Here is a 27,253-nt window from a genome sequence, read left to right on the forward strand (position 1 = left end):
GATTGTAATGAAAATATGTTAAAAAAATTGCATTAATTTATTTATACAAAAGTACAAATTAAAACTAAAGATATTCACTTAATGGCACTGCGTAGAAATATTCATATTTTTTACATGCGAAAAACAACCTTCTTTACACCTCTACAGAATAACAATTCAAAAACAAATCATCAGTAACTTATCTATTAAGTATCTTACATTATAACCGAGTATTGTATGTTTTTTAAACATGTTCAGTACAGGTTAACATGTGTGTCATGTAATTATGCCTAAAGGGCTTTAAAAAGAGCTAAGCATTAGCTGTCTTTGTCAATCATGTCTGAGAATATCGTGTCGTCTCTCTTACACACAACTATAAGAAAGATCGTCCGAATAGTTCCGCGTGCAAAAGAGACGGCGCTCTACCCTAGATAAACAAGGCAATTTCCCTCTCTTTCTAAAGTCTGATAGGCACTAATCAGTACGATAAATTTGAATTAAGCTCTTGATTAAAAAAAAAATGGTTCAAGATTTTAAAGAAATTCCTCTCAAGAAACGTTAAACAGATATAACCTAAATGTGTGTTATTATTCGACCAGATAGTTTAAAAGTACTCACTCTAAAAATATATCTGTCTATACTCGCACTCATTCAGTGTGAATATAGACGGCAACACAAAAGAGCGAGATGCTTATACCAACTTTTAAACTATTTATTCAAATAACACACAAAGAGAATCAATAGAGAATAATATTTATCTACCCTCCTTTGATCCATCTCTAATTCTACGAATACTTGGCTGACGCTGTACTAGAACTTACTACTACTTGAGACGGTTTACTTCCTGGACTCCGGTGGTGGGGGGTGGGCGCGGATGTACTCCAGCGCCTTGAGGATCGCCTCCGGGATCGGCGGGGGAGTGGGGAGGTGGGAGCCCTGGAAGTATATCAATATTTTATTTATTTATTTTAAAAAAAGGCACACCTACTATATACATACATATCTTAGGTATATATAAAATTCTCGTACTCCTCTGAAACGGCTTGACTGATTCTCATGAAATTTTGTGAGTATATTGAGTTATTTTATTTTTGCTGGCTGACAAGCACATAGATTGCGATTCTTTTTTTACTACGCTTTTATTATTTACATTGTAGATTACCATTAAGAATATTTTGAAAATGGAACTATAAAAAACCTGTTACCCACTCCAGAAGGAACCTTGTGGTTCTCTCCAGAGAGCTGAGGACGGAACTGTTAATAACGCCAAGAGGGATAATGACTTAAGTGTCGCAATAAGCACTCCACATAGCGCAAGAACCATGATCCAATTTGGGTTAGCGCCTCCTGTTAAAAGGGTCAAGGAGTTTTGGTATGCATATTATTTCTTGCTTACCCTGGACTCCTCCTTCTTAGCGAGGACACAACCAAGACCAACTCCAGGAGGATTTTCGTAGAACTTGCCCAATGAACCGAAAGAAGTATGTAGAGATCGTGGCAAGTAGAAAGATGTAGTCTCTGCCTAACCCTCCGTGAAAAAAGGCGACATTTTATGTATGTGCTTATTCAAATTTGACGGTCGACCTACCTGGGGCTGGTATCCGTTCTCGTCAGCCACGTACTGCAGCTGGATGGTCTCACCCTCCGGAGACTTCCAGCTGGCCTGGCCTTGGACAACCTCGGCTGCGGTCTCCTGGTAAGAAAAATGATGAGTCAGATCGGTTTTTTGTAATAAGAACATATATTGTGCCGTATCGTATCCTGAAATACCGTTCGGTGCCCGCAATTTTGGAATAGGGCCAATTCCCGAAAAATTAACAAAAGACAATCGCATTTTTTCTCTCTCTCTCAAATAATTACTTTTTATTTTATTTTATGTGGCCAGTAGGTATGAGGTTAATTTTTAAGGTGACGTGATACAAAAATTTAAAACACTTTTTATTCATAAAGAGAACTTGGGCGTTCTTCTCACGGTGACTTGAAGATGCTGACATTTGTCTAAATGCTTTCTCCCTCTTACATACAAAGTGGTTCTATCAAATGCCTACTAACAGTAGTTTCAGTAGAACCAAGTTCTTCTGATCCAAGCATTAGAAAAATCAAAAAGTTATGTAAGGCTAGTGATACCACCACCAACTTAAAGTTTTTCTGTTTGGTCAGCTCAGGTCGGCATTAATTTCGCCTTTTGTAAAAAAAAATTAAATACAGACATAAAATCACGCCTTTTCTTACTTTCTTACATCTTTCCACTTGCCACGATCTCTGCATAGTCTATATCTCTCCACATTGATAACTCTCTTCATGCAAGCTCGGCGGTTTCGGGTACTCTTGACCTGACCCTTTGCCAGGACATATTTTTTGTGCAATAAAGTTTTAGATAAATAAATACTTACAGCGTCAATCTTTTTCAAAGTGCCGCTCTCTTCGGCCTTAATTCCGTTGTCAGTCTCATAAGCGTACTGGTATGCTCCGTCGACACCCACGTCTAACTCTTGACGGAGAACTTGAGCGTTCTTCTCGCCCCCAGCTTGGGGAAGGTGGGATACGTCCGCGCATGCGTACGCGACGAACAGGGTTAAGACGAGGAATTTCTGTAATAGAGATATGTTTATGAGTCTTTGCAAGCATAAACAGGTATTAATAGATGTTAAAACCCTATCAATCCCGCGGGAAGTGCGTGATATAAAAGTAGCCTATATGTTATTCTGGGCCTTCCGCTACTACATACCAAATTTCATCGTAATCGGTTCAGTAGTTTTTAAGTGAAAGAGTAACAAACATCCATACTGACATACTCGCAAACTTTTGCATTTATAATATTAGTAGGATATATTTATATTAATTATATAAAAGGGGGTAATTAATGAATACTTAAATATTTCGTTGTACACACAAAAATCTGTGACAAGTTAGTTATATTATGTAAATCTTGATGTTACATTCGATGTTTCGAGCCAATCTTATCACTTAGTTTCGTGCGAACATATTAAATGTCAACGGCCAGCAATAAGCCCTTTAGAGAGGATGCCATTAGACTGTAGTGTAATGAAATTACAGAAGAATTCGTTTATTTTAGTTTATATTAAATTCTCAAAAAAATATTTATACACACCATTATTTCGCCAATCTATACTAATATTATAAAGCCGAAGAGTTTGTTTGTTTGAACGCGCTAATCTCAGGAACTACTGGTTCGAATTGAAAATTATTTTTACGTTAAAGAAATAATGGAAAATGTTAAAAAAAAACAGGGGAAATTATTCATCCTTGAGGGATTCAATGATGCCCAAAATAACTATTCCACGCGGACGAAGTCGCGTGCACAGCTAGTTATTAATGCCACATTAATAACAAGCTGTGCCCGCATGTGACTGCATTTTTAAAGTGAGTTTTAGTAAATACATTGTACCAACACTTGTCGGATTTTAATTTATTCGATGAACGGTTGATAAAATGTTCACTTTTTTAAATCTAGATTTCTTTTTAGGGTATGGTTTCGAACTTGTCATTGTTTTATTACTATATTTTGTCCTCGACTTTGCCCGCGCTTAATTAAATTCTTCTTTTAGGCGATAGGCTAGCAACCTGTCACTATTTGAATCTCAATTCTATAATCAAGCCAAAAATCTGAACGTGGCCTATTAGTCTTTCTAAGACTGTTTGTTGGCTTTGTCTCGAACACAAGTCTCGAACTTACTTCGAGGCTGACTCAATCTGTGTAATTTGTCCCGTATATATTTATTTACTTATTTATATTTATTTGTTTACCCCGCAAGGGATATAGACGTGACTATATGTATGTATCTATGTAAAATCGTCTAATTTCTGTTATCGACTTTAGTTTGCAATTAGAATGTTAACAAAGTAGGACAAAAGTAAGTGCAGATCTAACTATCGTGCCCTTTGTGAGTAGCCAATGTTATTGCTGATCTCACCGTGTTATAGCCACGAACGAAGTAACACTAGCTGTGCCCTCGACTTAGTCCGCGTGGAATAGTTATTTTCCATTATTTCTTAACTCCTAATAGTTGCAGCGTGATGTTATATAGCCTAAAGCTTTCCTCGATAATTGGTCCATTCAACACAAAAAGAATTCTTCAATTCGAAAACTTGTACTTTAGGCTAGCGACCTGTCACTATTTGAATCCCAATTCCATCATTAAGCTATACAGGTGATCGTTATTATTATAATTTATGTTCTGAAATGTTCAATATCAATGTCTAAATTAAGCTACATCAGTTCTGCTCTTAAAGCACAATTAATTTAGCTACAATAATTCTTGAAAAATACCGGTGTCAGACAATTTCGATAACTTTCTGCGATAACTATATAATATAAATATAAATATATATAAATATATACGGGACAAATTACACAGATTGAGTTAGCCTCGAAGTAAGTTCGAAACTTGTGTTACGAGATACTAACTCAACGATACCATATTTTATAATATAATACTTATATAGATAAACATCCAAGACCCAGGACAATCAGAAAAAGTTCTTTTCTCATCATGCCCTGGCCGGGATTCGAACCCGGGACCTCCAGTGTCACAGACAAGCATACTACCGCTGAGCCACAGAGGCCGTCTACTATAACAACTATGCTCATCTACGAACACTTATTGAAATACCAATTGTGGAGAAATATTAAATTAACACAAGAGATATGACGTTTGCATTCCCTCCATAAAGTCCTGTGTGTGTAGGTACTAAAAGTGACGTCAAACAAACTCCTTATTGTCGCACTATTTCATCGCAAGCACACAATATTTTTTACACTCTTCACTCAAAAATCACATTTTAATAAATTTAATTTTTCTTTTAACAAAAACTACTCTCACCATTTTTGGGTAGCTCGCACGGGTAATTCTTAAATGGAACTGGAGAATTTGCGTTCGTCACGTCTTTTATATGTTGCGGGGGACGCAAGGTCGACGGTCACCCATCATGCATTGACAATTACCATCTTAAATTAATATAAAATTAGGATTATTGCTATTTTGTCACTTAAAGCTGTGTGATTTTCGAGAGATTAGAATGGGACCACATTATCTCTGCTGTAATGAAATGACGTAGAAGGCGACAAAGGGACTGTATATGGAAAATTTCTATGCCTGCTGCCGACAGTATAAATGTAAACAAAATATGTTCGTTGCTTGTAAGTCGTAATAAATAAAAGGATGGACTTATTTGAACCCATGAAAAAAAAACGTTAGTTAAGCAATCTTAAAAGTCTTAGTTAAGCAATCCATGACAAATATTATAAAAAGAGAATGGTATCGCATAAATTTGTGTAATGAAGAAAAGCATGAATCTTGAACCAATTCTGAGGATAGTGACTCAGATGTTGATTAAGACCTTTTGAAGTAATAAATATACCTTTTATTTCTGTTTATTCCTGTAGAGGAAGAAAGATATGTATGCAGATGATATGGGTTGAGAATAATATTCAAGGAATAAATTCAAAATTGTTTATTTCTCCAAGCAAAGTATACAAAAAGGATGCGATTGGAGTCTCCTTTTAAGCGTGCAAGCCTGTACCACGAGACCCCCGCTCTGTCATAAAAGCATATAATGAAACATTAAACAGTTAAAAATAACTTAGTTATGGTTCTGATTCTGGAATACCTACGAGTGCAAGCTCCGGGCGAAGGTGTAGGTTGGAATTAAAAAACTAAATCTCTGTGTATCATATTTTAACATTTATAAGTAACCTTAAGCTGAGTCTGAAGGAACACAGTCACGCTTTTATGGATAAACTGTCCTGAGTGTCTCATTAGTAAGCTGTATGTCTTTAAATATTGTTAAAAATAATCAAATCAAGTCAAATGTCTTTATTGTGGTAACACAGGTAAAAAAAAGCTCGTTATAAAGGTACTGTGAATTTCTGTGACCTGTCATAAATTGACGTACAATAATTTCAGGGTCAAGATGTCCTAACTAATTTTACAATTCAGCTATACATTCGAATTCAAGTAAATTAAAGAGCAAGAGAGATAAAATAAAGGTAGAATAAATAAATATGAAACACAATACAAAGGTCAGCTTATTATCCCTAAGTAGGATCTCGTCTAAGCAACTTAAAATTGAGAGGACAGTGTATATATAAAACCGTGTTGGCTAGACAACAATTACAAGCTGTGGGATTCACAATTACATACATACATACATATGGTCACGTCTATATGCCTTGCGGGGTAGACAGAGCCAACAGTCTTGAAAAGACTGAATGGCCACGTTCAGCTATTTGGCTTAATGATAGAATTCACAATTAAATAGCATTTATCACCCACACTGTGACATTTGACATTGCGTTACGTTGTTGCAATGATCTGAAGTAGTGAATGCGCTGGATGAATTCGATGCTGAAGTGCTAATCAGGCATATTATGCAATATTTATTTTCATGTAAGTATAAATACAATGCATTGTGAAGTAATACACTGTAGAAATATTGAAAGCATTCAAATCGGTCCAAACTCCACCCGCGTAAAATGGAAATTCCTGTTTATACCGTTCCCGTGGAAATGTCCAATTATTCTTAGCGGACGTCTCCTAATAACAATCTACATTCCTGCCAAATTTCAATTTTATTTGTTAGGTCATTTTTCATATATCGTGATAAATAACTGAGTGACTGTTTATCGCTTTTATGTATATAAGTAATGTATTTATTTATTACACATTTATATTAATGTATATCGAATTTTCTTGATATAACTTTTGTTACAGTCCTCAACTACTTGACCAGCGCATTTTTATACAAGTCTGTAAGTTTTAAAGAAGTCATAATAACAGTCTAAATTAAGACATCCGCAAATCCCACCGAATTAGTATTCGAATATCGTAAAGTCTAGAACTTGATAAATACATGGTCTGTATAAATAAGCCATGTATATGCTACTTATTAGGATTAAGGTCATACCAGCATCTTGAACGCAATAATATGTTTTTAAAAGACATATCTAGTATGTAAATAATTATTATTTAAAATAACCTGCTTCGTTCGTATATCAAGTCATGTATTCCACGGTAAAAGCACATGGAATAGAATAGATTTATTTTCAAAATTGGAAACAAGGTAGATATCACTTATTGACGTCACATAACTTAAATCTAATTATAACTACTACCGCTTCCAAAGCGCATGTTTAGAAGAAGTGGTACATACAATAGTATAAAAATGTCTCTTCTAAGTAATCTTAACACAAACTAAATTTTTTTACATACCCACGTGTGTAAAATTTCGACTAGATTGGCTTATAAGGTTATGCTTATATGGGTTAACAAAACAAATTTTTTATATGCTTTTGCATACATAATACACTTTAAGATTGATTTATGAACAATTAACTTAGCGCCGTCTTTGACGATGTATCAAATGAGCGTATCACGTGTGTTTCCAACCTGCGACCTCTCGGTGCGACCCCGGCCGTTCTCCGAATAACCGCTATGCAATAGGGTTGTCAATGCCAGTATAGTTGGAGATCTTCTGTTAGGGCACGATAAATAAAAAAAATTGGCATGTCTACATTTTATTCATTCAAATTTATGGTTTAGTAAAATTGGTAAAAGATGAGACAATTATTAAGTGTCCCATAATAATGAATAAAAGTTCTGAATTTTGAATTTCAAAGAGAAAGTTATCACGCACAAGATTACGCGCGTGTGAAATTCCAGAGAGTTTATTTGTTACAAACGTATAAATCTTTTCTTTTTATTATTAGTGAGAATAGGGAACAGAAGTAAAAACATGTCACAGATGTGACGTTTAGAGTTTCTAAATTTTTAAATACGAAAATAAAATGGTAATATGTCTACTTCGTGCTACTACTAATACGGCGTACTGACCGCACTAGGATTATGCTTACACATCACATCTTTATACAACAGTCACAAAAATGGCTTAATGATGGAATTGAGATTCAAATAGTGGCAGGTTGCTAACCTATCACCTAAAAAAAATAATCCCATTGGTCGCCTTTTACGACATCCATGAGAAAGGAATGGAGTGGTCCTATTATTTTTTATATAACCACAAGTACCACACGTCATATTGCCGGGAAATACATTCGGCAAATATATTCTTTATTCTTCACTCGTAAATGGCGACTTTTCTGCGATCTTGTTTTGTCTCTCACTTGTTGTAAATTTTGAGGCTGAGACTGTTTCTGCACGAACGCTTGGCCACCACAATACATAGCGGTGTGTGTGGCAACCCTACTAGTGTAATTCGCCGTTACATCACCCGGTGCATCTAAGCACGGTCCTTGACATTTGGCGCGTCATGAAGGAAAAACTGAATAAAAATCATTTTCGGTAATTTAGGCCATTAGAAATATGTACATTATTAGTATGACCTCTACTTAATTTTCCTTAACTTTGATGATCTGTTATACATATTTAGTAACACGGACTTATTTGGGTTGGGGGTTATAGCAATGTGTCTGTTAGGTGAGTTAGTTTATGTATTTATAACCAGCTTTTTTGGTGGTGACTTTGTTGCCGTAGTAATTTCCAGAAAAAAGTTACTTCTGAAGGTTATGTTTGTTTATGTGCCAACAAAATCATTAAAATCAGTCCAGTATAGTTGCCGAGTTTCAAACAATGACGTGTTTTATTTTATATTATTAGTATGAATTGAAGCTCCCAGAAAGAAGATATTAGATGCAAAACCTTGTAAAGATACATTTGTAATCCAATTATTTCATCATTGACCATTGTAAAATGCAATTTTATTACAATCAATCATATTGGGTAATTGATTCGCCACTTAATACTTTCATACTTAAGATTTCTTACATTTGCGGCCATACCTGTCTGTCTCGTCCAGTTTCTAAACACTCGTTTACTTTTCAAGCTGTTTTTTGTCTTTAATACACATTTTGTATTAAGAGCGTAGGTGGTCGAATCAGTAAGCTGCCCGGTTAAAATGCGTGTTGCGCATAAAGGCACCAGTTCGAATTCCACCTCGACCATTACCAATTACTAGTTTCGAAGTTACGTACATTAGTTCAAATACTAACCGATGCGGTAAGGGAAAACATTGTTAGATTTCCCTGCAAAGGTTGCGGAGGTCAGACGGGAGTCGCTTAGTGTAAAAACCTGCCTCACCCAATCCAGGATCCATGGTTACGGGCATACCCCAGGCTCCTCTCTAGAGTGGTGAGGATGGAACCGGGACTGTAGCCAGAAAGAAGAGTATATTATATACGAACAAATTACACTGTTGCTGTAATTTGTTCGTATATAATATATTCTTTGCCAGTCCAAAAGTCAAGTGAGTATGTAACGAATCGCCCAAATAGATTTTTTCACGCGGAAGGATAATCCACACTTTAAATATAATCTACTGGGAGTCAAAGCTGAGACCGTAATCGTTTAATCCGAGCCAAAGGTCAAGCAGCGTGGTATCCGAAACGTGATGACCTTTATTGAGATGACATGAGTTGTTTAAAATATTTCCTAATACATGATTTGTTGATTGTAACTGCGCACTTAATTGATAAAGGCGGGTTCTGACTGTCCGTCACTAGATTCAGTATTGTATCAGATGTTGACATCAATACTGTAAACAAACTCTTGTGTCCTTTCCTTCGCAATATGCTTAAATTAGCTTCTATGCTGGTCTGGGTAACGAAAAAAGTACATAGTGTGTGCTCCACTTCATATGCAGACTGAAGATCGAGGGAAATGCTAATAAACTTGAGATTTTTTTCTTTTAGGCGATAGGCTTGCAATCTGTCACTATTTGAATCTTAATTGTATCACACACCCAAACAGTCCTTTCGAGACTTTTGGTTCTGTAGACTCCTTAAGCGATATAGATGTGATTATATTTATTTTATTTATTTATTTATTCTTTATTGTAACAATTACAATTTGTAAAGTACAATAGGCGGGCTTATTATATGTTTGCTTGCATGTCTGTTTAATAAAATATAATTAGTCACGCATTTTTCATGTCTACTTTAAAATAATCTCAACACGATTCCTTCTCCCACTCACTCTCTTCGTTACTTGCTCGTTGTCTTACTTATTTTTATAGTTCGTCTTTTGTTAACATGCGCTGCACTCCGTTTATTAAATGAGTGTAATTGTTACGACTCCTGTAGACCTCCGCAATCCTATGAACAGAGGAACTACATACATACATATAATCACGTCTATTCCCCTTGCGGGGTAGACAGAGCCAACAGACTCCAGAAAACTGAAAGGCCACGTTCAGTGTTTTGGTGTGTTCACGTTCAGGAGTTGAGTTTGAATCATTATAGAGTTAATGACGCGTACCGTGTAAACCCGCCATATTAAATTGATGTTACTATTTTATGACCGCATCAAATGACGGTAGGTGGTAACCTGATGGTGGATATTGGTTCCCGTCTATAAATAATAACCATTTCATAATTTTTATCAATAAACACATAAATCAAATTTGCATAATAAGTTACTTTAATATGAGATAGGACGATTGTATTATATATAGGAATGCGGACGTACGGACTAGACAGACATCATTAAATGTTTGTGATTTTAAATTGTTAATTATTTGTATGATGAGTTTGTGGGCTCTATCTACCCCGCAAATTATGAAACCGTGATTATGTTTGTGAATGTGTTATAATGGTGGATTATTACGTAGCTCCCAACGTAAAAAACACTTTATAGTATGTATTCTAAAATGGTAACAAATTTCGTTCTTCTACGAGTAAAATACATATTTCTAGGCGCTTTCCCAGTTACGCGTTCTATTGCTATGCTTCAGAATTTTCTACCCAACCGTACATACATACAAACATACGTCTATATCCCTTGCGGGGTAGACAGAGCCAGGAGTCTTGAAAATACTGATAGGCCACGTTCAGCTATTCGGCTTTAAGATAGAATTGAGATACCGTACCAACCCAACCGTATTTGTATAAAAGTCAAATTTCTTTGTACACATACATTATAACCTAGCTGTTGGTAGGTTATAAAGTATGTGGTATAAAATTAAACACAACAGTATATTCAAATTAATTTACTCCTCAAACAACCAATTATAATAAACTAGCTGTGCCCGCAACTTTGTCCGCGTTGAATAGTTATTTTGGGCATCATTGAAGCCCTCAAGGATGAATAATTTTCCGCGTTTTGTTTTCAATTTTTCCAGTTTTTCTTTGCTCCTTATAGTTGCAGCTTGATGTTATACAGCCTAAAGCCTTCTCGATAAATGGTCTATTCAACGCAAAAATAATTTTTCAATTCGAACCAGTAGTATCTGAGATTAGCGCGTTCAAACAAACAAACAAACTCTTCAGCATTATAATATTAGTATAGATTAAACTAAAAACAAAGATCTTTAAGAGAAAAGAGAGAGAGAAAGAGATAACAAACAGAAAGACCCAAAATATGAACCTTTACCATAAATTGGTTTAAGTTTTTATGTACACGGAGGTCACCACCACTTTTGCAGTACAGTTTTGGGCCGCCTGAAGGCATATCTTTACCACAGCCATATAGCGATGATAGCCTCTGTGGCGCAGCAGTAGTCTTGACTGTTTGTCTGTGTCATCGGAGGTCCCGGGTTCGAATCCCGGCCAGGGCATGGTGAGAAAAGAACTCTTCTGGCCTGGGTCTTGGTTGTTTGTCTATATAAGTATTTATTATATAATATAGTATCGTTGAGTTGGTATCTCGTAGCACAAGTCTCGAACTTACTTCGAGGCTAACTCAATCTGTGTAATTCGTTCCGTATATATTTATTTATTTATGACAGCCGGAACCAACGGCTTTATATATTATACTTTTTATATATATATTTACGGACGAGCTTCAGAAAATTTTGTAAAAATTGTACAGTGAAACTATAGGTAGTTGATTAAACGGCGCCCGAACAGCTAATACCAATTGGATTTTGGTTGGTTTGGCTCGTACTCATACTGTTGGTACTCTTCTCGCTTAGATTTACATGTGGGGTCTCGCCACAGTTCCAGGTTCAATCCCTTGTAGTATTTGCAGTCGATGATTTCATTCCTGAAAAATAGGTGATTTTCATTTCGCTAGTTAACACTGTAAAATGATTGAGAACAATTTATCTGAATGTCCATACATACATATTGTTACGTCTGTATCCCTTGCGGGGTAGACAGAGCGGACAGTCTCGAAAAGACTGAAAGGCCTCGTTCAGCTGTATGGCTTCATGATGGAATTCAGATTCAAATGGTGTGCTAGACCATCGCCTACAAGAGGAATCCCAAGTTTATAAGCCTATCCCGTAGCCGCCTTTTACGACATCCATGGGAAAGTGGTTCTATTTTAAAGTTTCGGAAACCACACGGCGCACTGAATTTGAATCCCACCATTAAACCGTTCAGCTTAAATTGGCCTTCAAGCCTTTCCGACACTGTTGGCTCGTCTACCCTGTAAGAGATAAGGACGTGATTATATGTATGTATTAGTCAGTATCTTACCCAGGGCCGGGCAGCACGAATGGATTTGGCTGAACAGCTATCACGCTGTCACCATGATCGCAGATCACTTTGGAAAGAGACGTGTCTTGGATCGCCTTCAGTTGTTCTGTAAAAACATCAATGTGTGTAATGTTTTTTTTTCTACACTCGGTACTTTTCGCTTTAGCAAAGAGGACCAAGTGAATTTTTCCAAATTTCAACATAAATGTGGATTTCCTCTAGGAAAATAGTACTCTGATGTATTTAACCTTATTGAACACACTGTTACGTATGTGTCAGTATAATGTTCTATTTCCCTTTGTTATGCAAATTACAAAATTTTATTCATTATTATGGGAAATTTCAACATCATTAAATAATATCTTTTGGTCTCACAACATTGGTTGACGTCAAATAAATTACTTAGTAGGTACTAAGTTTACTACCGCTGCCAAAGCGTCACTGTAGTAGAAGCGGTAACAAACTGCACTGCAGCATTTTCTTCAATAACTTAAACTCACAATTTTTCTACTTCATTTCCTGCGCAGAACTTCTAAACTCGTCATTCTTCTTTTAGACAAGCTAGCAACCTGTCACTATGTGAATCTTACTTCCACCGTTAAGCCACTCAGCTGAACGTGGTTTTCGAAACTTCTCGAATCTGTTGACTTTGTCTGTACATGTAAATAAGTATTTTCATCTCACCCGGACTAAAACCGTAAGGATGTGTCACGCCCTGATACCAGAACCGGTCAGCTCTACGCCACCGCAGCAGCTGTTCAGTCATGATGCAAGCGAGGGTAGGCCCCGCGAGCGCGCCCCTCATCGGCTTCTCCGAGTAGATCCCCGCCATCACCTCCACATCGTCCACTGACTCGTACAGGGTCTCCATTGTTTCCACTTGCTGTGGAAATGAATTGTATTCTTTATTTCTTAGGGGCTTTCTGGGATTGGCCAAGTGAAGTAACCTTATAAGTCTTTAGTTTGATTCTCTAGAAGGATGTATTATACGAGCTGAATGGTGCCGGTATACTGCATCATTCATCATGCATTCTTCCATTGTATACTCAAATTGTACCTACATACTAGATAGATAGAGGATATTTTTCCATTTGAAGCTACCCGTCTTTCTTTTGTTTCACTCACATCTAGTCTGAAGAAGGACAAAGGGTACCCTTCATCTCGGTAAAAACTGTAGTTCGTGTGATTTGCGAAAACCCTGTATCTAAAATCGCGCGGCCGAAGCTGCTCACAAAAGCTAGTTATCACATATTTCAAAAAAAAATTGCTTTACTGCTTACCTCTTTCCCGATCCACTGATGCAAATCCTTGAAACTCTTGGCCACCGGCAACTTGCATAGTTTTCGGTATTCGTTGTAAGGAGGCAGCCCGGTGTCTCGGCCTTTCATCAGATCTGAAGCCAGCACGTCCGACGCCCTTTGAAGATCTGATAGAATTCTTTCGCCTATCTGTGAATTGAAAGAAGATGTTGAACAGAATACCAAGAAAATTATAGTTTTGTCCGTTTTGACTGATATTTATTTGCGATGTTGTGTAAGTTCTTCATTTGTTGAAGTTGTTATTGATGTTCATTTATTTGTTTTGGTATTAATCGTAGAGGCAAGTTAATAGTTTACGACCATTGTGTCTAATACAATTGTAATTTTTGATGCTTTAATCTTTTCGTGGCAAACACCTAGCGCAATAGAAAATTATAGGCATCACCCTTAAAACTTACATCAGGATCGACAGTATTCTCGTTGAAAGCACAGCCCTGCCTGAAGCTGCCCTGCATTAGACCGTCTATGGTGTTGTTGAGAGGTAGGGCTCCGGTCCTCAAGGTCAGGTCCACTATCGGTACTGAGCCCCAGAGTTTGCCGTCCTTGTTGTACAGGCTGGATGCAATTATAATAATAGCATTAGAAAATTAATTTCAAAATTATCAAATTTTCCTATATTTTTTTTTCCAATTTCAACGAATATTATAAATGCGAAAGTATCACCTCTTAATGTCATACTTCTGAAGATTGTGATGAAAATTGGTACAAATATATTTGAGACTTCAGAAAAGGAATTTGGAATTAGAAAAAAACATTACATATTCAATCTTTTTTGCGGCCTAGTGCATCCACTGGAGGACATAACCCTTCTCCAATGCATTCTTATACAGACTTTTTTTTCGTCATTGAGTCGCTTCTTACGGCATTTACAAGACCGATTCCGTGATTGTAATCCACTCCTCTATTTTCGAAACCAAACTACTGACGTAGCAGAAGAACATACGAGTCTGTGAAAACGAAAAAAGACATACTTTCCTCTCCCCTCCTGCAACAGGTGGAACCACCTAGTGGCGGTGACGTACTCTATGCTGACCCGCGGCTCCAACTCAGGGTCGTAGTCGTCCACGTGCAGCGCTCCGGGAAATATAACCTTGTTCTTCACCAAGTACTCGTAACCTGTAGATGGATTGGTCATGTTGAGAGAAGCATTTTTAAAACACCAGTAGTGGACGTAACAAAAGAAAGGCACTTATAGTTGTGCCATGTTGGGAGAACAAAAGCAGCTTAGCGTAGCGTAGCTTAAACGAACGTTTCTTAATCAAATCAGGGTAAGGTCAGGTCGAGAGTACCCTAAACCGACGAGCTTGAATGAAAAGTTGATGGATTGTCTTAAGCTTATTCTTGGTTCTTTTTTAGTTATTTGCAGTGAAAACGTAACAAGAAAACTTAACAAGAAAACTTTAAAGATTTCTTCTTCAGATCGCCAAATATTAATCGCTTTCCTCAACCTTTAAATTTGACGTTGAATCCGCGCTCACATACCGAGGACTTCGGGCGCCCACTCGTAGTAGATCACCTGGTTGCCCATAGCTATCACTATCTCCCGGACTGTGTAGAACAGCTTGTCATCGTCCCAGCATGGGTTGATCGCCTCCAGCTCTTTGGCCAACGAGTTGTGGAGACGGAAGAACAGCAGGAATATCAGATTACCGCCAATGAGAATGTTTGTCGCTGGTGTAGCTGCAAGGGATGAAATGCGTTTTAATAATTATTACATGTTCATATATAGGTAGAACGTCGGGTGACAGTTGCTCAATTCTTCTTCGTAAAGTCGTGTTGTAAAAATTCGTTGCTTGGATTATAATTGGTATTTCTCACCACGAGGTATTTTTCCCAGTTGCCTACGCTATGGTGTCCCCATTTTCTTTAATGTTTAATGTCCCAAATGGTCCTGAACGCAGGAATATTATCATTATCATATACAATATAGTAACATAAATAGAGGGTCGTGGTTGAATCGGTATGGTGCCCGGATAAAATGAAAACAAAAGCACAGAGAAGCACAGGTTCAAATCCCACTTGCATTATACGATTTGTACATACATACATACATATGGTCACGTCTATATCCCCTGCGGGGTAGACAGAGCCAAAAGTCTTGAAAAGACTGAATGGCCACGTTCAGCTATTGGGCTTAATGATAGAATTGAGATTACGATTTGTAATTAGATGGTATTCGTAGTCGCAAGACTGAAAAGCCATACTTAGACACAGCTGAATTTGAAATTCAACAGGTTGCTAGCCTAGCTATTTATTGACAGAAAAATCCAATATATAGACCGTAATTAACGCTTAACGTCGGTCAGAGGAATTAAAACTCTTCATCAAGTCACCTGAATCGTGGCATCTAGTCTCATTGGGTGGCCGGTTCTTAAAGCAAGCGTTGGGCTGGTATTTAAAAGAAGGCGGCCACTGCCTCCCGCCTTCCTCCTCCGTCTTCAGCCGCCCCCCGGACAGCTCCCGGAACTTCATCACTTGCTCCTCATTGTTCCCGTACGTGGCGGACATGTCTAACATCGGAGTTACTGAGTTTACCTGAAACATTTTTTGAACTCTGATGAACCGAAAGCAGTATGCAGAGATCGTGGCAAGTGGAAAGATGTAGTCTTTGCATCCACACACACACACACACATGGTCACGTCTATATCCCTTGCGGGGTAGACAGAGCCAACAGTCTTGAAAAGACTGATGGCCACGTTCAGCTATTTGGCTAAATGACAGAATTGAGATTCAACAAGTGACAGTTGCTAGCCCATCGCCTAAAAACAATCCCAACTTTGTAAGCCTATCCCTTAGTCGCCTTTTACGACATCCATGGGAAAGAGATGGAGTGGTCCTATTCTTTTTTGTATTGATGCCGGGAACCTCACGGCTTTGCATTCCCCTTCGTGAAAGAGGCTATATTATATGTATCTATGTTTTTTTTTGTTTATTTGGGTCTTTTCATAGAAAGACCACTTTCTCTTTTGCGTGATTGTCTGAAGAAATTAATGCACAATTTCACTAAGCCTAGCGCAACAACCGTGATCCATGTTCGTTTTCCTTGCTACAAGGTGACAGAGCTGAAACGAGAATTATTCCATGTAGTTTTTTATCTGACATACTGGATCAATGTAACACTGGGCTCCAGGATGGGTGCAATCGAGAAGAACGCCAGAAGGATAATGATACCGAAAACGTAACTTATCTATACTAATATTATAAAGCTGAAGAGTTTGTTTGTTTGTTTGAACGCGCTAATCTCAGGAACTACTGGTTCTAATTGAAAAATTCTTTTTGTGTTTTATACCATTTATCGAGGAAGCTTTAGGCTATATAACATCACGCTGCAATTACAATAAATAAACACAAGCAACAAAGAATGGAAAAAGTGAAAAAATAACAGGGGAAATAATTCATCATTGAGGGCTTCAATGATGCCCAAAATGACTATTCCACGCGGACGAAGTCGCGGGCACAGCTAGTAGTGTATAAGACAGATAAAATGCTTACTCTAGCGTTCGGCACGGATTTAGGTACGCAACCCAAACTCTGATACGTGATAGCTCTGGTGAGATTCAAACATCTGTGAACGAGAAGGGAAGAGACATTAAAATACATTTTATTCTAAGTTTGAATAGTTGTGAAGTTGACGTTGTTGAAGAAAATGCTGCAGTGCAGTTTGTTACCGCTTCTTCTGCACTGACGCCTTGGAAGCGGCAGTAAATTTAGGTTTAAGTAATATATTTGACGTCAACCAATGTTTTGAAACCAAAAGATTTGACTATTATTAAGCGATGTGAAGTATCCTATAATAATGAATAAAAATTTTTGTTTTTTTTTTTAATAAATCACAACATGACTTATTTGAGTGACTTATTACTATTTTTATAGAAAAATATTTAGTTCTTTATAAACCCATGCAGATAGAATGTTATAATCAACATTTACCGCACCTTACTCCAGTATTCCTGAGGTATAAATCGTCTTCGGCAACAGGGATAGGAATACATCTTGGGTCTTCAGATCCTCCGGGCTGACAGCACGTTTGCGTCATCACAATGTAGTTGACTGCAAATCATTAAAAGAAAAAAAATGATTATGGTTCACGAGGGTAAAGTTAAGTTACTGTAAGATAATATCGTGGTCTATTGGAGCACAATTGAGGAAACAAAATATACCAAGAATTGCGCTTTTGGTAACGAGCGCTAGCAAGCTCATTCCAGATCAGGGAATCATCCAGTGACGGTCAATTGAGAAGGAAAATAGTTGTCTAACAAACCCACCGTTCTGGAGGCTTCAAAATATCCTCAGATCCATGGAAAGAAAGAAAAAAGAGAAGCCCTCAAGAAATTTAGTAAAAGTAGGTACAACTATTCAGTTGACAACATCGATAACATACAGCAAATATAATCAACCAATAGAAAGCAAGTTCGTCTCACCCGTGTCATGTATAGAAGTGGTGTCGCCAGTTATCATCAACCCAACATTCGTTATCATATGCGTATGCTTCTTGTTCTCCTTCCTCGCGTCGGAGACAAGCCCGATCCTCAATGTCCTGGCATTGGGCAGCGGGTTGCCCGACTTGGCGGCTCTGAGGCCCCCCGTGGCGGAGTACTGCGGCGGCAGCATACGATGGTAAGGCGTGAACACACCGCCGCGAGACGGGTACTTCGGATTGTTGCATGTGTGGTCGAAGCGACGGGGCTCGTGAGCGTTGCACGGTTTCACTTGTATTGCGCATGCTCTGGAATCAATTCGTGTTTTTGTTTGATTATACTATGCCACTTATATCAATACTGTATATAAATATATATACTATGAAATTATATTATAATGCCGTGTGGTTTGCGGCAACAATAATAAAGAATAGGACCGCTCCATCTAATTCCCATGGATGTCATACATACATACATAGAATCACGCCTCTTTCCCGGAGGGGTAGGCAGAGACTACCTCTTTCCACTTGCCACGATCTCTGCATACTTCCTTCGCTACTATGTCATAATTAAGGGATATCCCTTTGTGCATGCTCTGGAATCAATTCGTGTCTTTCTTTAATTACACTATCAATACTGTACCTATACATATATATACAAGTATATATATATATATGTGCCGTGTGGTTCCCAGCACCAATATAATACAGAATAGGACTTCTTCATCTCATTCCCATGGATGTCATATTTAAGGGAATTAAGGGATATCCCTTTGTCGCCTTTTACGACATCCATGGGAAAGAGAAGGAGTAGTCCAATCCTTTTTTGTATTGGTGTCGGGAACCACACGACACCGTGACAAACACCAGAAAATTTACGTATGTATGGGATTATTACTCACGGCAATAAGTTCTGTGCGCGCAACTGTTCCACCCTGGCCTGCGAGGTCGGTTGCCCGGTGTACGTGTCATAGTACTGAGCTGACACAGCTCCCAGGCACAATAACGTCACTATCATGAACATTGTAGGGTGTTTTCGATACGCCCGTTGTCGGCTCTCCCCTAGGAAATAAATATAAATATATATACGGGACAAATTACACAGATTGAGTTAGCCTCGAAGTAAGTTCGAGACTTGTGTTACGAGATACTAACTCAACGATACTATATTATATAATAGATACTTATATATGTAGATATACATCCAAGGCCCGGGCCAATCAGAAAAAGTTCTTTTCTAATCATGCCCTGGCCGGGATTCGAACCCGGGACCTCCGGTGTCACAGGCAAGCGTACTACCGCTGCGCCACAGAGGCCGTCCAAAGACCTCTAGGAAATAAGAATACATTAATATGATCAATGCATATAATCACGTCTATATATCTTATCTTATATTACATTGCTAGCCCATCGCCTACAAGAGGAATCACGAGTTCATTTAGGAAGTCAAGCTTACTAAAATATTTCTATTATAGGCACATATATCGTCCTTCACAAAACGCACTCTCTAAATCAAAGACTGAAAAGCCACGTTCTGCCGGATGGCGTAATGATAGAATTAATGCATCAAAGATCTAGGATCATATAAATGGTAAAGTGAAAAATTTGATTTTTGAAATCAAATTCCTTCCAGCATGAGTGGAAAAAATAATAGAATTACAAGAAAAACTAACAAAACAGAAACATAAGGCACAAATTTTGGTTACATCTACTCAGTCCTTCGAAAATTTGTTAGAAATTTACGTAAAGAGTTGTCTAAATATTAAATTTTACCCTCAGGAGATATGAAGCCACGACTAACAGCGTATACAATATGATTACGCTTGAAAACGTGCTAATTGAATTGTAATATGATTGATCCAAGTTTAACAGGATTCACACTTGGTGAGCCACGGTCATTATAATTCTTGGGTTCCGCGGGCAACTAAGAACTGATTTACTACGATCTACTACGAATGTCTAAGCATAAAATATATTCTTCTTTTTATCCTTCACATTTTAAAACTTTGAAACAGATAAAGTTTTTCAAAATGTTGATATTATTTTATTCCCAACTTACACTATTTCTTAATCTTTAATCTTAGTTTGCGATGTTTTTTTTACCAAAATGTGAACATACGCTATTGTCTAAACCTATTGATTTATACGAGGGCTCCCCTCGTAATTCATAAGCCATGTTAATGGTATTGAATTGGTACGTACCTGAAGTGAATTGTCGTAAAGTTAAGACAAGTAAGGTATCGAACAATGGTTGTCAGGTCACTGAATTTTTTCACTAATATTTAATTTTTTCTGATCTATATAAATCAATAGGTTTAGACAATTTTTTATTTATTTTCTTTTATTTGGAAAACATACATTCATATATCTTGTACAAAATCTCATATAATGTAAAATATTTATTTTTTCACATATTAAAAAAAATTGAAACGAAAGAAATATAGTAGGTACCAGATAGCGCCTAATTATTATTGACAAAATGAGAACCGTCGAACCAAGACTTAGTAACAAAATTTTGTTACTAAGTCTTGGTTCGACGGTTCTCATTTTGTCAATAATAATTAGGCGCTATATATTTCTTTCGTTTCAATTTTTTTTGTAATATTAGTATAAATTATTTTTTATTATTAATGAGGATACTTTTGTTGACCAATCAGCCTTACAATTAGAAATGTTCCTCGCTAGCGTTACAAGGTCGGTATGTATAATATGATGAATCAAAATTCTAACCAAGGCAACAGTTTAATAAAATAATAGATCGGCGGCACGCACTTTAATTACATACACAATTACACTTTGGGTTTCAACTTTGTTTTTTTTTAATTACTTGTTATTTTTTTATCTATGATTAGTTCTAGCTTTAGACGGCGGATCTGCTCGCGAGATGTAGATCCTGATGCGCTTGAAATAAGAACTGTTTGTCATGTCCAACTTGAAAGCTTGACCAACTATAGGCAAAACTCATTCTTTATTAGATCAGCTAAGGAATTGAACAAGCTGGTTGTCTCCTCGGAGCTTGACTTTTCAACACACACTAGTTTTAAATTTAGTGTGTGTTGAGAAGTCAAGTTCTTATTTTAAGCGCATCAGGACCTACATCTCGCTAGCAGATCCGCCGTCTAAAGCTAGAACTAATGATAAATAAAAATAACTAGTAATTAAAAGAAACAAAGTTGAAACCCAAAATGTAATTGTGTATGTAATTAAAGTGCGTGCCGCCGATCTATTATTTTATTAAACTGTTGCCTTGGTTAGAATTTTGATTCATCATATTATACATACCGACCTTGTAACGCTAGCGAGGAACATTTCTAATTGTGAGGTTGATTGGTCAACAAAAGTATCCTCATTAATAATAAAAAATAATCTATACTAATATTATAAAGCTGAAAAGTTTGTTTGTTTGAACGCGCTAATCTCATGAACTAATGGTTCGAATTGAAAAATTATTTTTGCGTTGAGTAGACCATTTATTGAGGAAGGCTTTAGGCTAAAGGCAATGGGCAACCAGCTGAACGTGGCCTATCAATCTTTTAAATACTGTTGGCTCTGTCTGTCCCGCAAGGCATATAGACGTGATATATACCTACATATGTATGTATATTTTCGAACAATTTCTTTTTCTAGCGTTCATCTGTGGTACTCGTATGGTATTCTAGGTATTAATTTCTAAGTAGTCTATAGGTTTGCAGTCCATATTTTGATTTTTCCACGTAACTTATGACGTTGTCTTTTCCATAATGGGATGCGAACGCAATAATGTAATTTTCCAATTTTATTAGACACTCGCCGTAAAAGTCGGATGAACGCAGTTAGATGGTCCGGTCCGCGGCCCTGACGTCCCGGTCGCTTAACGCCCGTGACACGGTCACATTGTAAGATGTTAATACACCTCGTAACTTTTACGAATTTATATCACGATGGAGTTTTCTTTATTTTATATCAGTCAGGCTTTTACACGACTATCTCTGACCTCCGCAACCTTTGCAGGGGAAACAAGCAAAAGAATAGATACAAAATTCAGTTATAGCCTACGCTATAAGATTTTTTATTCATTTACATACATACATATGGTCACGTCTATATCCCTTGTAGAGAGCCAACCTCTAGACAGAGCCAACAGTCTTGAAAAGACTGATCGGCCACGTTCAGCTATTTGGCTTTATGATAGAATTGAGATTCAAATAGTGACAGGTTGCTAGCCCATCGCCTAAAAAGGGATCCCAAGTTTGTGAGGCTATCCCTTAGTCGCCTTTTACGACATCCATGGGAAAGAGATGGAGTGGTCCTATTCTTTTTTGTACTGGTGCCGGGAACCACACGGCACGATTGCTTTGACGATAACAAAGACCATACGGCTACCACGTCCCTTGATAACGAAAACATTCGGTTACCCAGGTGTAACCTGTATTCTGAAAAAGTCTTTCAGTTATTTACTACAACCTCTTTAATGTTTAATACGTTAGAAGCAATCAAGAGTACTGGGGTAATCATATTAGCAGATTTATTAAACTCATATATTTTCTAAAAATAAATAGGTTTTAAAAATATATTACATACTTAAGTGGAACTATGTTATTTGCGAACACCGTGAATTATTATAAAATTTCAAGGGTACTGATGCAATATCTAATATTATTATTTTTTTTTTTTGCATTAAGTATGTATTCAACCTAACATGTAATTTTATGAATGACTACGCCTTTGGATATGACCAAAACCACTCGACGATCAAGGATTTCGTCTATCTACTTATGTTAAACGTGTAGCGTCTTTATTTATGTTTAACCGACGGTAACGAAAAATGAGTATTATGTCTTGTAATGTGATACAAATAATGTGTATTACGCCTAGTAATACATGTGTTACTTATACTAAACATGTCTCTTATATAATTTCTTAACGCCTTTACCTATATCCTCATTGTATGATTATTGTTAAGCCGTAATTACCTTCTTCATCCTTTTTTTAAAAGAATAGTAAAGATCGATAACCAAAAAATTGTTGTTTAACCCCGTTTGTAAAAGGAGTAGTCTATAAATAAACATATCATAGACATAGCCTTTGACTAGTTTGTCGTTGACATCATGGTGACAGTGGTGGGATACTGGGATACGAACCTGAGCCCATTTGGATTGATGCTACTGTATCTTTGTACCGCTGCCACCATATTTTTACTTTTATTTATCGAAATATTAAATAATGATCAAGCTGCCGTGTGGTTCCCGGCACCAATACAAAAAAGAATAGGACCACTCCATCTCTTTACCATGGATGTCGTAAAAGGCGACTAAGTAATTGGCTTACAAACTTGGGATTTTTTTTTGAGGCGATGGGCTAGCAACCTGTCACTATTTGAATCTCAATTCTATCATTAAGCCAAAAAGCTGAACTTGGCTCTGTCTACCCCGCAAGGGATATAAACGTGACCATATGTATGTATGTATGTAATGATCAAGTCGGGGTACGTCCTGGCGAAAGGTCAAATCAAGAATACCCGAAACCGGCAAACTTGCATGAAGACAGTTACGAATGTAGTGATGAAGTGAAAGATGTAATCTCTGCCTAAGCGGCAGGGGTATCCCTCATGATTTTGTGTATCAAAGTACCTAAATATGTAATTCCTAAAATTGTTCTTATTATTTGTTACAGTGATGTCAAAGTTCGCCGTGCGCGTCGACGCGGCGGTGTCCGCCCTCGGCGGCGGCGCCGGCGCCGGGCTCGATGAGAACGACTTCATAGACGCCTCTAGATTGGTTTACGACGCGGTCAGGGAGATCAGGCGCGCTGTTCTCATGAATAGGGTGAGTTGGGTTCAATGACCGAATGGTAGTAGACAGACAATGAACAACAGAAGCTACTAGACGTAGCAGCTAATATTTTTCATATTGTTTCTTAGCGTGAAGAAATATTAAGAGAGTCTTTTCCAAAACAGAAGAACTTTTCTGCTTTAAAAGTTATTCAAGTCGACAGAGACACGACTATAGATTTAAATAGGGAAAACGAAAGGCATTTGAGGAGAGAAGAGAGACTTATTGGTTATAAAAAATTCATGGTTTTGTTAACAGATGTATATTATGTATTGCCTTAAAGTCTAGGCTGTTTTAACTGTAACCAGTCGTTCCGTTCATCACTAGTCCAAGTAAAAGCTAACCTGAAAGTACTGAACCTTCTATTAAAATTTGGCATTCAGTCAAAAAATAGTTTTGTATGTTGTTTATAAATATATGTATAATAAATTTATACCTATATTAGGACGAAGAGGAGTTGGATCCAGAGGACGTTGAACTTGACGAACACTACACGCTGGAGACGCGCAGCAAATGTAATTTTATCCCGCTCACTCATTACGAGCATGATGTGTTTGTCTCGCTCACACGCCTGGACATTTGTTTACATTTTGTGTTTGTGGTTATTCAATTTATTGATCAATTCATCAAATCAATGAAACCCATTCTTTTTTTGTCACAGAAAATGTAGTTTGAAATGCAAGACACGCGATCTCTATTTTTGAGGGTATTCGCTACAATTTCTACAACAGATGTCGCTAGTTAAGCATAAGGTCCTGTCACTGTCAAATAGTAAAGTCAACTGCAGATAAACATGACCCTCGCTTTTTATACAAACCAAAACTATAGAGTCAAGGTTCTGTAATTGCACATTGTCTTATTTTGAAGGTGAAAAGTGCTAAAGCTTCGACCATTATCAATACATTTGACTCTGACTTTTGTCCTCTCAAGTGCTGACATCTACTAGAGACATTAAAACCCTTGTAAAAAAACGTATTGCGATCTTATCAAATGTAATTGAGAATTAATAATAATCAATTTGATCACTTGTGTAATGTTACCTTTATTGAGAATATTTCCAATATATTTAATTTGAAAAATTGATCATTAAATTGGAATGTCCGTTCATTCATTTCGTTTTGTAGGTATTTTTTTTAACAATTACGTTTCGTGTTTATTTGTGTCGTGCATGTCTAAATATCATTGTCCATTGTGGTAATTGATACACGGTCATGAAAAATCGATTAGAAATTTAGTCAACAGTAATAATCGACTAAAATCCACTCATAAAGCTCATAAGTACGCAGCATAGCGCATTGGTAATACTCTAACTTGATTCAAACAGAATTTACGTATGAAAAAGCATGAAATAAAATGACAATAAAATGAACTTAATGTTAACTAAATTTACTTAGTGTTGTATTATAATTGCAATAGATGGCGTTGTTTTTTAAATATCCTATATTAGTGAAGAAGAATGTGGTTGTGGTTTTTATGTCAACCAAGTGAGAGCTTAAAATTATAATAAAGTCCGAATAAAGTACTTCTAAATACAAATAAATAATTTTGTGTTTAGAACGTTGCTCAGTGGCGCCATCTATCTAACCGTGTTACGATGAAGTTTATTTTACTCGCGACTAGATGTCGCTTTAAGCTGCTTGTATCATTTTGAGTCAAGTCAGGGTTGTCAATGTGTGTGGAGCCCATGTGACGTCACGCATGCTTGTCCTGTCATTGCATGTAAATGTGTTGCATGTGCCAGACGTCGGACGACTTAGACACGGACACGGAATTCGAACCCGTCGAGGATATGACCATGGAGACGAGGAGCCGATGTGAGTACTCTATTAAAAAAGAAATAAACTAAAAAATGTATAAAGGAGAGCGAAATTGGTGACAATTTTGAATAATAAAGTACATATTTAAATACATACATATAGTCACGTCTGTATCCCTTGCGGGGTAGACAGAGCCAACAGTCCTGAAAAGACTGAATGGCCACGTTCAGATATTTGGCTTAATGATAGAGTTGAGATTCAAATAGTGACAGGTTGCTAGCCCATCGCCCAAAAAAGAATCCCAAGTTTATAAGCCTACCCCTTAGTCGCCTTTTACGACATCCATGGGAGAGGTGATGGAGTGGTCCTATTCTTTTTTTCTATTTGGTGCCGGGAACCACACGGCACATATTTAAATCTTGGTGTTTTTTTGCACCGTGTTGTTCGACACTGAAGAATGAGACTACTCCATCTCTACCCCTGGGTGTCGTTATGCAATCAGCACTTATCACCTAATTTTATTCACCAGCATCCTCCTGGGGTTAATTTACCATCATCTTCCTGTTGCGTTCTGATTGTGAAGACGCCAGGAACGAGTAAGTAAGGTAATAGGGCGGAGCGAGTCCTGACCTTCAAAGCAGAGGAACTTAGTCAAACCTTTATCTTGGATATCTTCGAAGACGCACGTTTATTGCTCAAATTATATAGTGTGTGGGATAGCGGAAAAACAATTATGTAGGTCGCTGGATTTTTGGTAGAGTGAATATTGTGAAAGGAAGAAACGGGAAGCGGGAATGTAAACGCACAACACGTACCTTAATTTCTTGTATTTTGGCTTCTTGGGCCCTGGCCAGGGTTCTTCTTGTTTCTAAGATGCGCAATTTTATTATTTTTACTATATGAGCGGAGCGGCCAAATTGCGGCCATATTTTTTTTTTCAATCACTAATTTTCAAATTTGAATTGAAATGTTCTATGGCTCCATTCGTAAGCCGTCGAGTGTTGTCGAGCTCCGAAGAAACCAAATATGCTGTCACTGTCGTATTGTGCGGAATGAAAAAGGATAGGAAAAGTAAAATAAAGCGGCGCGTTCATCCTCCGGCGCCTTGAGAAACATCGCTTTCTCAAAAGAAAAATAAAAGGAAATCACTCATAGAGTAGCGTAAATAGTAGTGGATTTTAATATTAACTAAAGTGGAAAAAATAATATAATAAGATTCATAAAATAAGAAATTATTAAGAAAATGCGGTATTGTTATTGCGACGGCAATGGACTTAATTTAACGATTGGTCTTTTAAGAAAACCATTTTGAGTTTTAACTAAAGCTACTCTCACAGTACCGTCTGCACCTGGATAAGTTTTTTCAATGATTCCCATTGGCCATCGTAATGGGGGAACATTATCTTCATGTATTAACACTACAGTGCCAATTTTGACATTCGTTACATCTTTCAACCATTTCTGACGAACCTGTAAATTATTCAAGTACTCTAAATGCCATCTTTTCCAATATGAG

General features: G+C 37.2%; 4 protein-coding genes across 4 annotated transcripts in view; 1 reads left to right on the top strand and 3 right to left on the bottom strand.

Annotated features, from left to right (window-relative positions):
- Positions 1–27,253, top strand: part of LOC106138105 (catenin alpha) — a 57,998-nt gene that overhangs the window by 16,826 nt on the left and 13,919 nt on the right. Inside the window, exons 17-18 of the mRNA XM_013339155.2 lie at positions 23,823–23,974; positions 24,426–24,495. Of these exons, the coding sequence (XP_013194609.1) occupies positions 23,823–23,974; positions 24,426–24,495 (222 nt within the window). The remainder of the gene's footprint in view (positions 1–23,822; positions 23,975–24,425; positions 24,496–27,253) is intronic.
- Positions 24–4,912, bottom strand: LOC106138106 (larval cuticle protein LCP-17). Its single transcript, XM_013339157.2, has 4 exons — positions 4,824–4,912; positions 2,373–2,570; positions 1,568–1,672; positions 24–915 (listed from the first exon to the last, which is right to left on the bottom strand). Exons 1-4 carry the CDS (start codon positions 4,824–4,826, stop codon positions 817–819), a joined length of 405 nt encoding a protein of 134 aa, XP_013194611.1. The 5' UTR covers positions 4,827–4,912; the 3' UTR covers positions 24–816.
- On the bottom strand, positions 11,861–16,260 carry LOC132903644 (peroxidase-like). Its single transcript, XM_060952368.1, has 8 exons — positions 16,086–16,260; positions 15,235–15,432; positions 14,724–14,868; positions 14,151–14,307; positions 13,714–13,881; positions 13,118–13,316; positions 12,434–12,539; positions 11,861–11,996 (listed from the first exon to the last, which is right to left on the bottom strand). The coding sequence occupies exons 1-8, from the start codon at positions 16,258–16,260 to the stop codon at positions 11,861–11,863; spliced, it is 1,284 nt and encodes a 427-aa protein (XP_060808351.1).
- On the bottom strand, positions 16,741–18,232 carry LOC132903540 (uncharacterized). The gene is made up of 4 exons (XM_060952105.1): positions 18,175–18,232; positions 17,689–17,803; positions 17,246–17,318; positions 16,741–16,815 (listed from the first exon to the last, which is right to left on the bottom strand). The coding sequence occupies exons 1-4, from the start codon at positions 18,230–18,232 to the stop codon at positions 16,741–16,743; spliced, it is 321 nt and encodes a 106-aa protein (XP_060808088.1).

Source organism: Amyelois transitella, chromosome 28 (assembly GCF_032362555.1).
Source record: "Amyelois transitella isolate CPQ chromosome 28, ilAmyTran1.1, whole genome shotgun sequence".
Classification (NCBI taxonomy): Eukaryota; Metazoa; Arthropoda; class Insecta; order Lepidoptera; family Pyralidae; genus Amyelois; species Amyelois transitella.

What these genes read in the sequence shown, in the direction of transcription:
- LOC106138106 (XM_013339157.2), bottom strand. An exon ending in CTTTGAAAAAGATTGACGCT is followed by an intron (nt 1,673 to 2,372) that starts GTAAGTATTTAT and finishes TTTTCTTACCAG; the next exon opens with GAGACCGCAGCCGAGGTTGT. An exon ending in AGAACGGATACCAGCCCCAG is followed by an intron (nt 916 to 1,567) that starts GTAGGTCGACCG and finishes ATATACTTCCAG; the next exon opens with GGCTCCCACCTCCCCACTCC.
- LOC132903644 (XM_060952368.1), bottom strand. Translation starts at nt 16,260, where the DNA reads ATGTCCGCCACGTACGGGAACAATGAGGAGCAAGTGATGAAGTTCCGG. An exon ending in GACTAGATGCCACGATTCAG is followed by an intron (nt 15,433 to 16,085) that starts GTGACTTGATGA and finishes CATCCCTTGCAG; the next exon opens with CTACACCAGCGACAAACATT. An exon ending in TTCGTGCTGCCCGGCCCTGG is followed by an intron (nt 11,997 to 12,433) that starts GTAAGATACTGA and finishes CCTATTTTTCAG; the next exon opens with GAATGAAATCATCGACTGCA.
- LOC132903540 (XM_060952105.1), bottom strand. Translation starts at nt 18,232, where the DNA reads ATGATAACGAATGTTGGGTTGATGATAACTGGCGACACCACTTCTATA. An exon ending in CTCAGGAATACTGGAGTAAG is followed by an intron (nt 17,319 to 17,688) that starts GTGCGGTAAATG and finishes TCTCGTTCACAG; the next exon opens with ATGTTTGAATCTCACCAGAG. An exon ending in AATCCGTGCCGAACGCTAGA is followed by an intron (nt 16,816 to 17,245) that starts GTAAGCATTTTA and finishes TTCTCGTTTCAG; the next exon opens with CTCTGTCACCTTGTAGCAAG.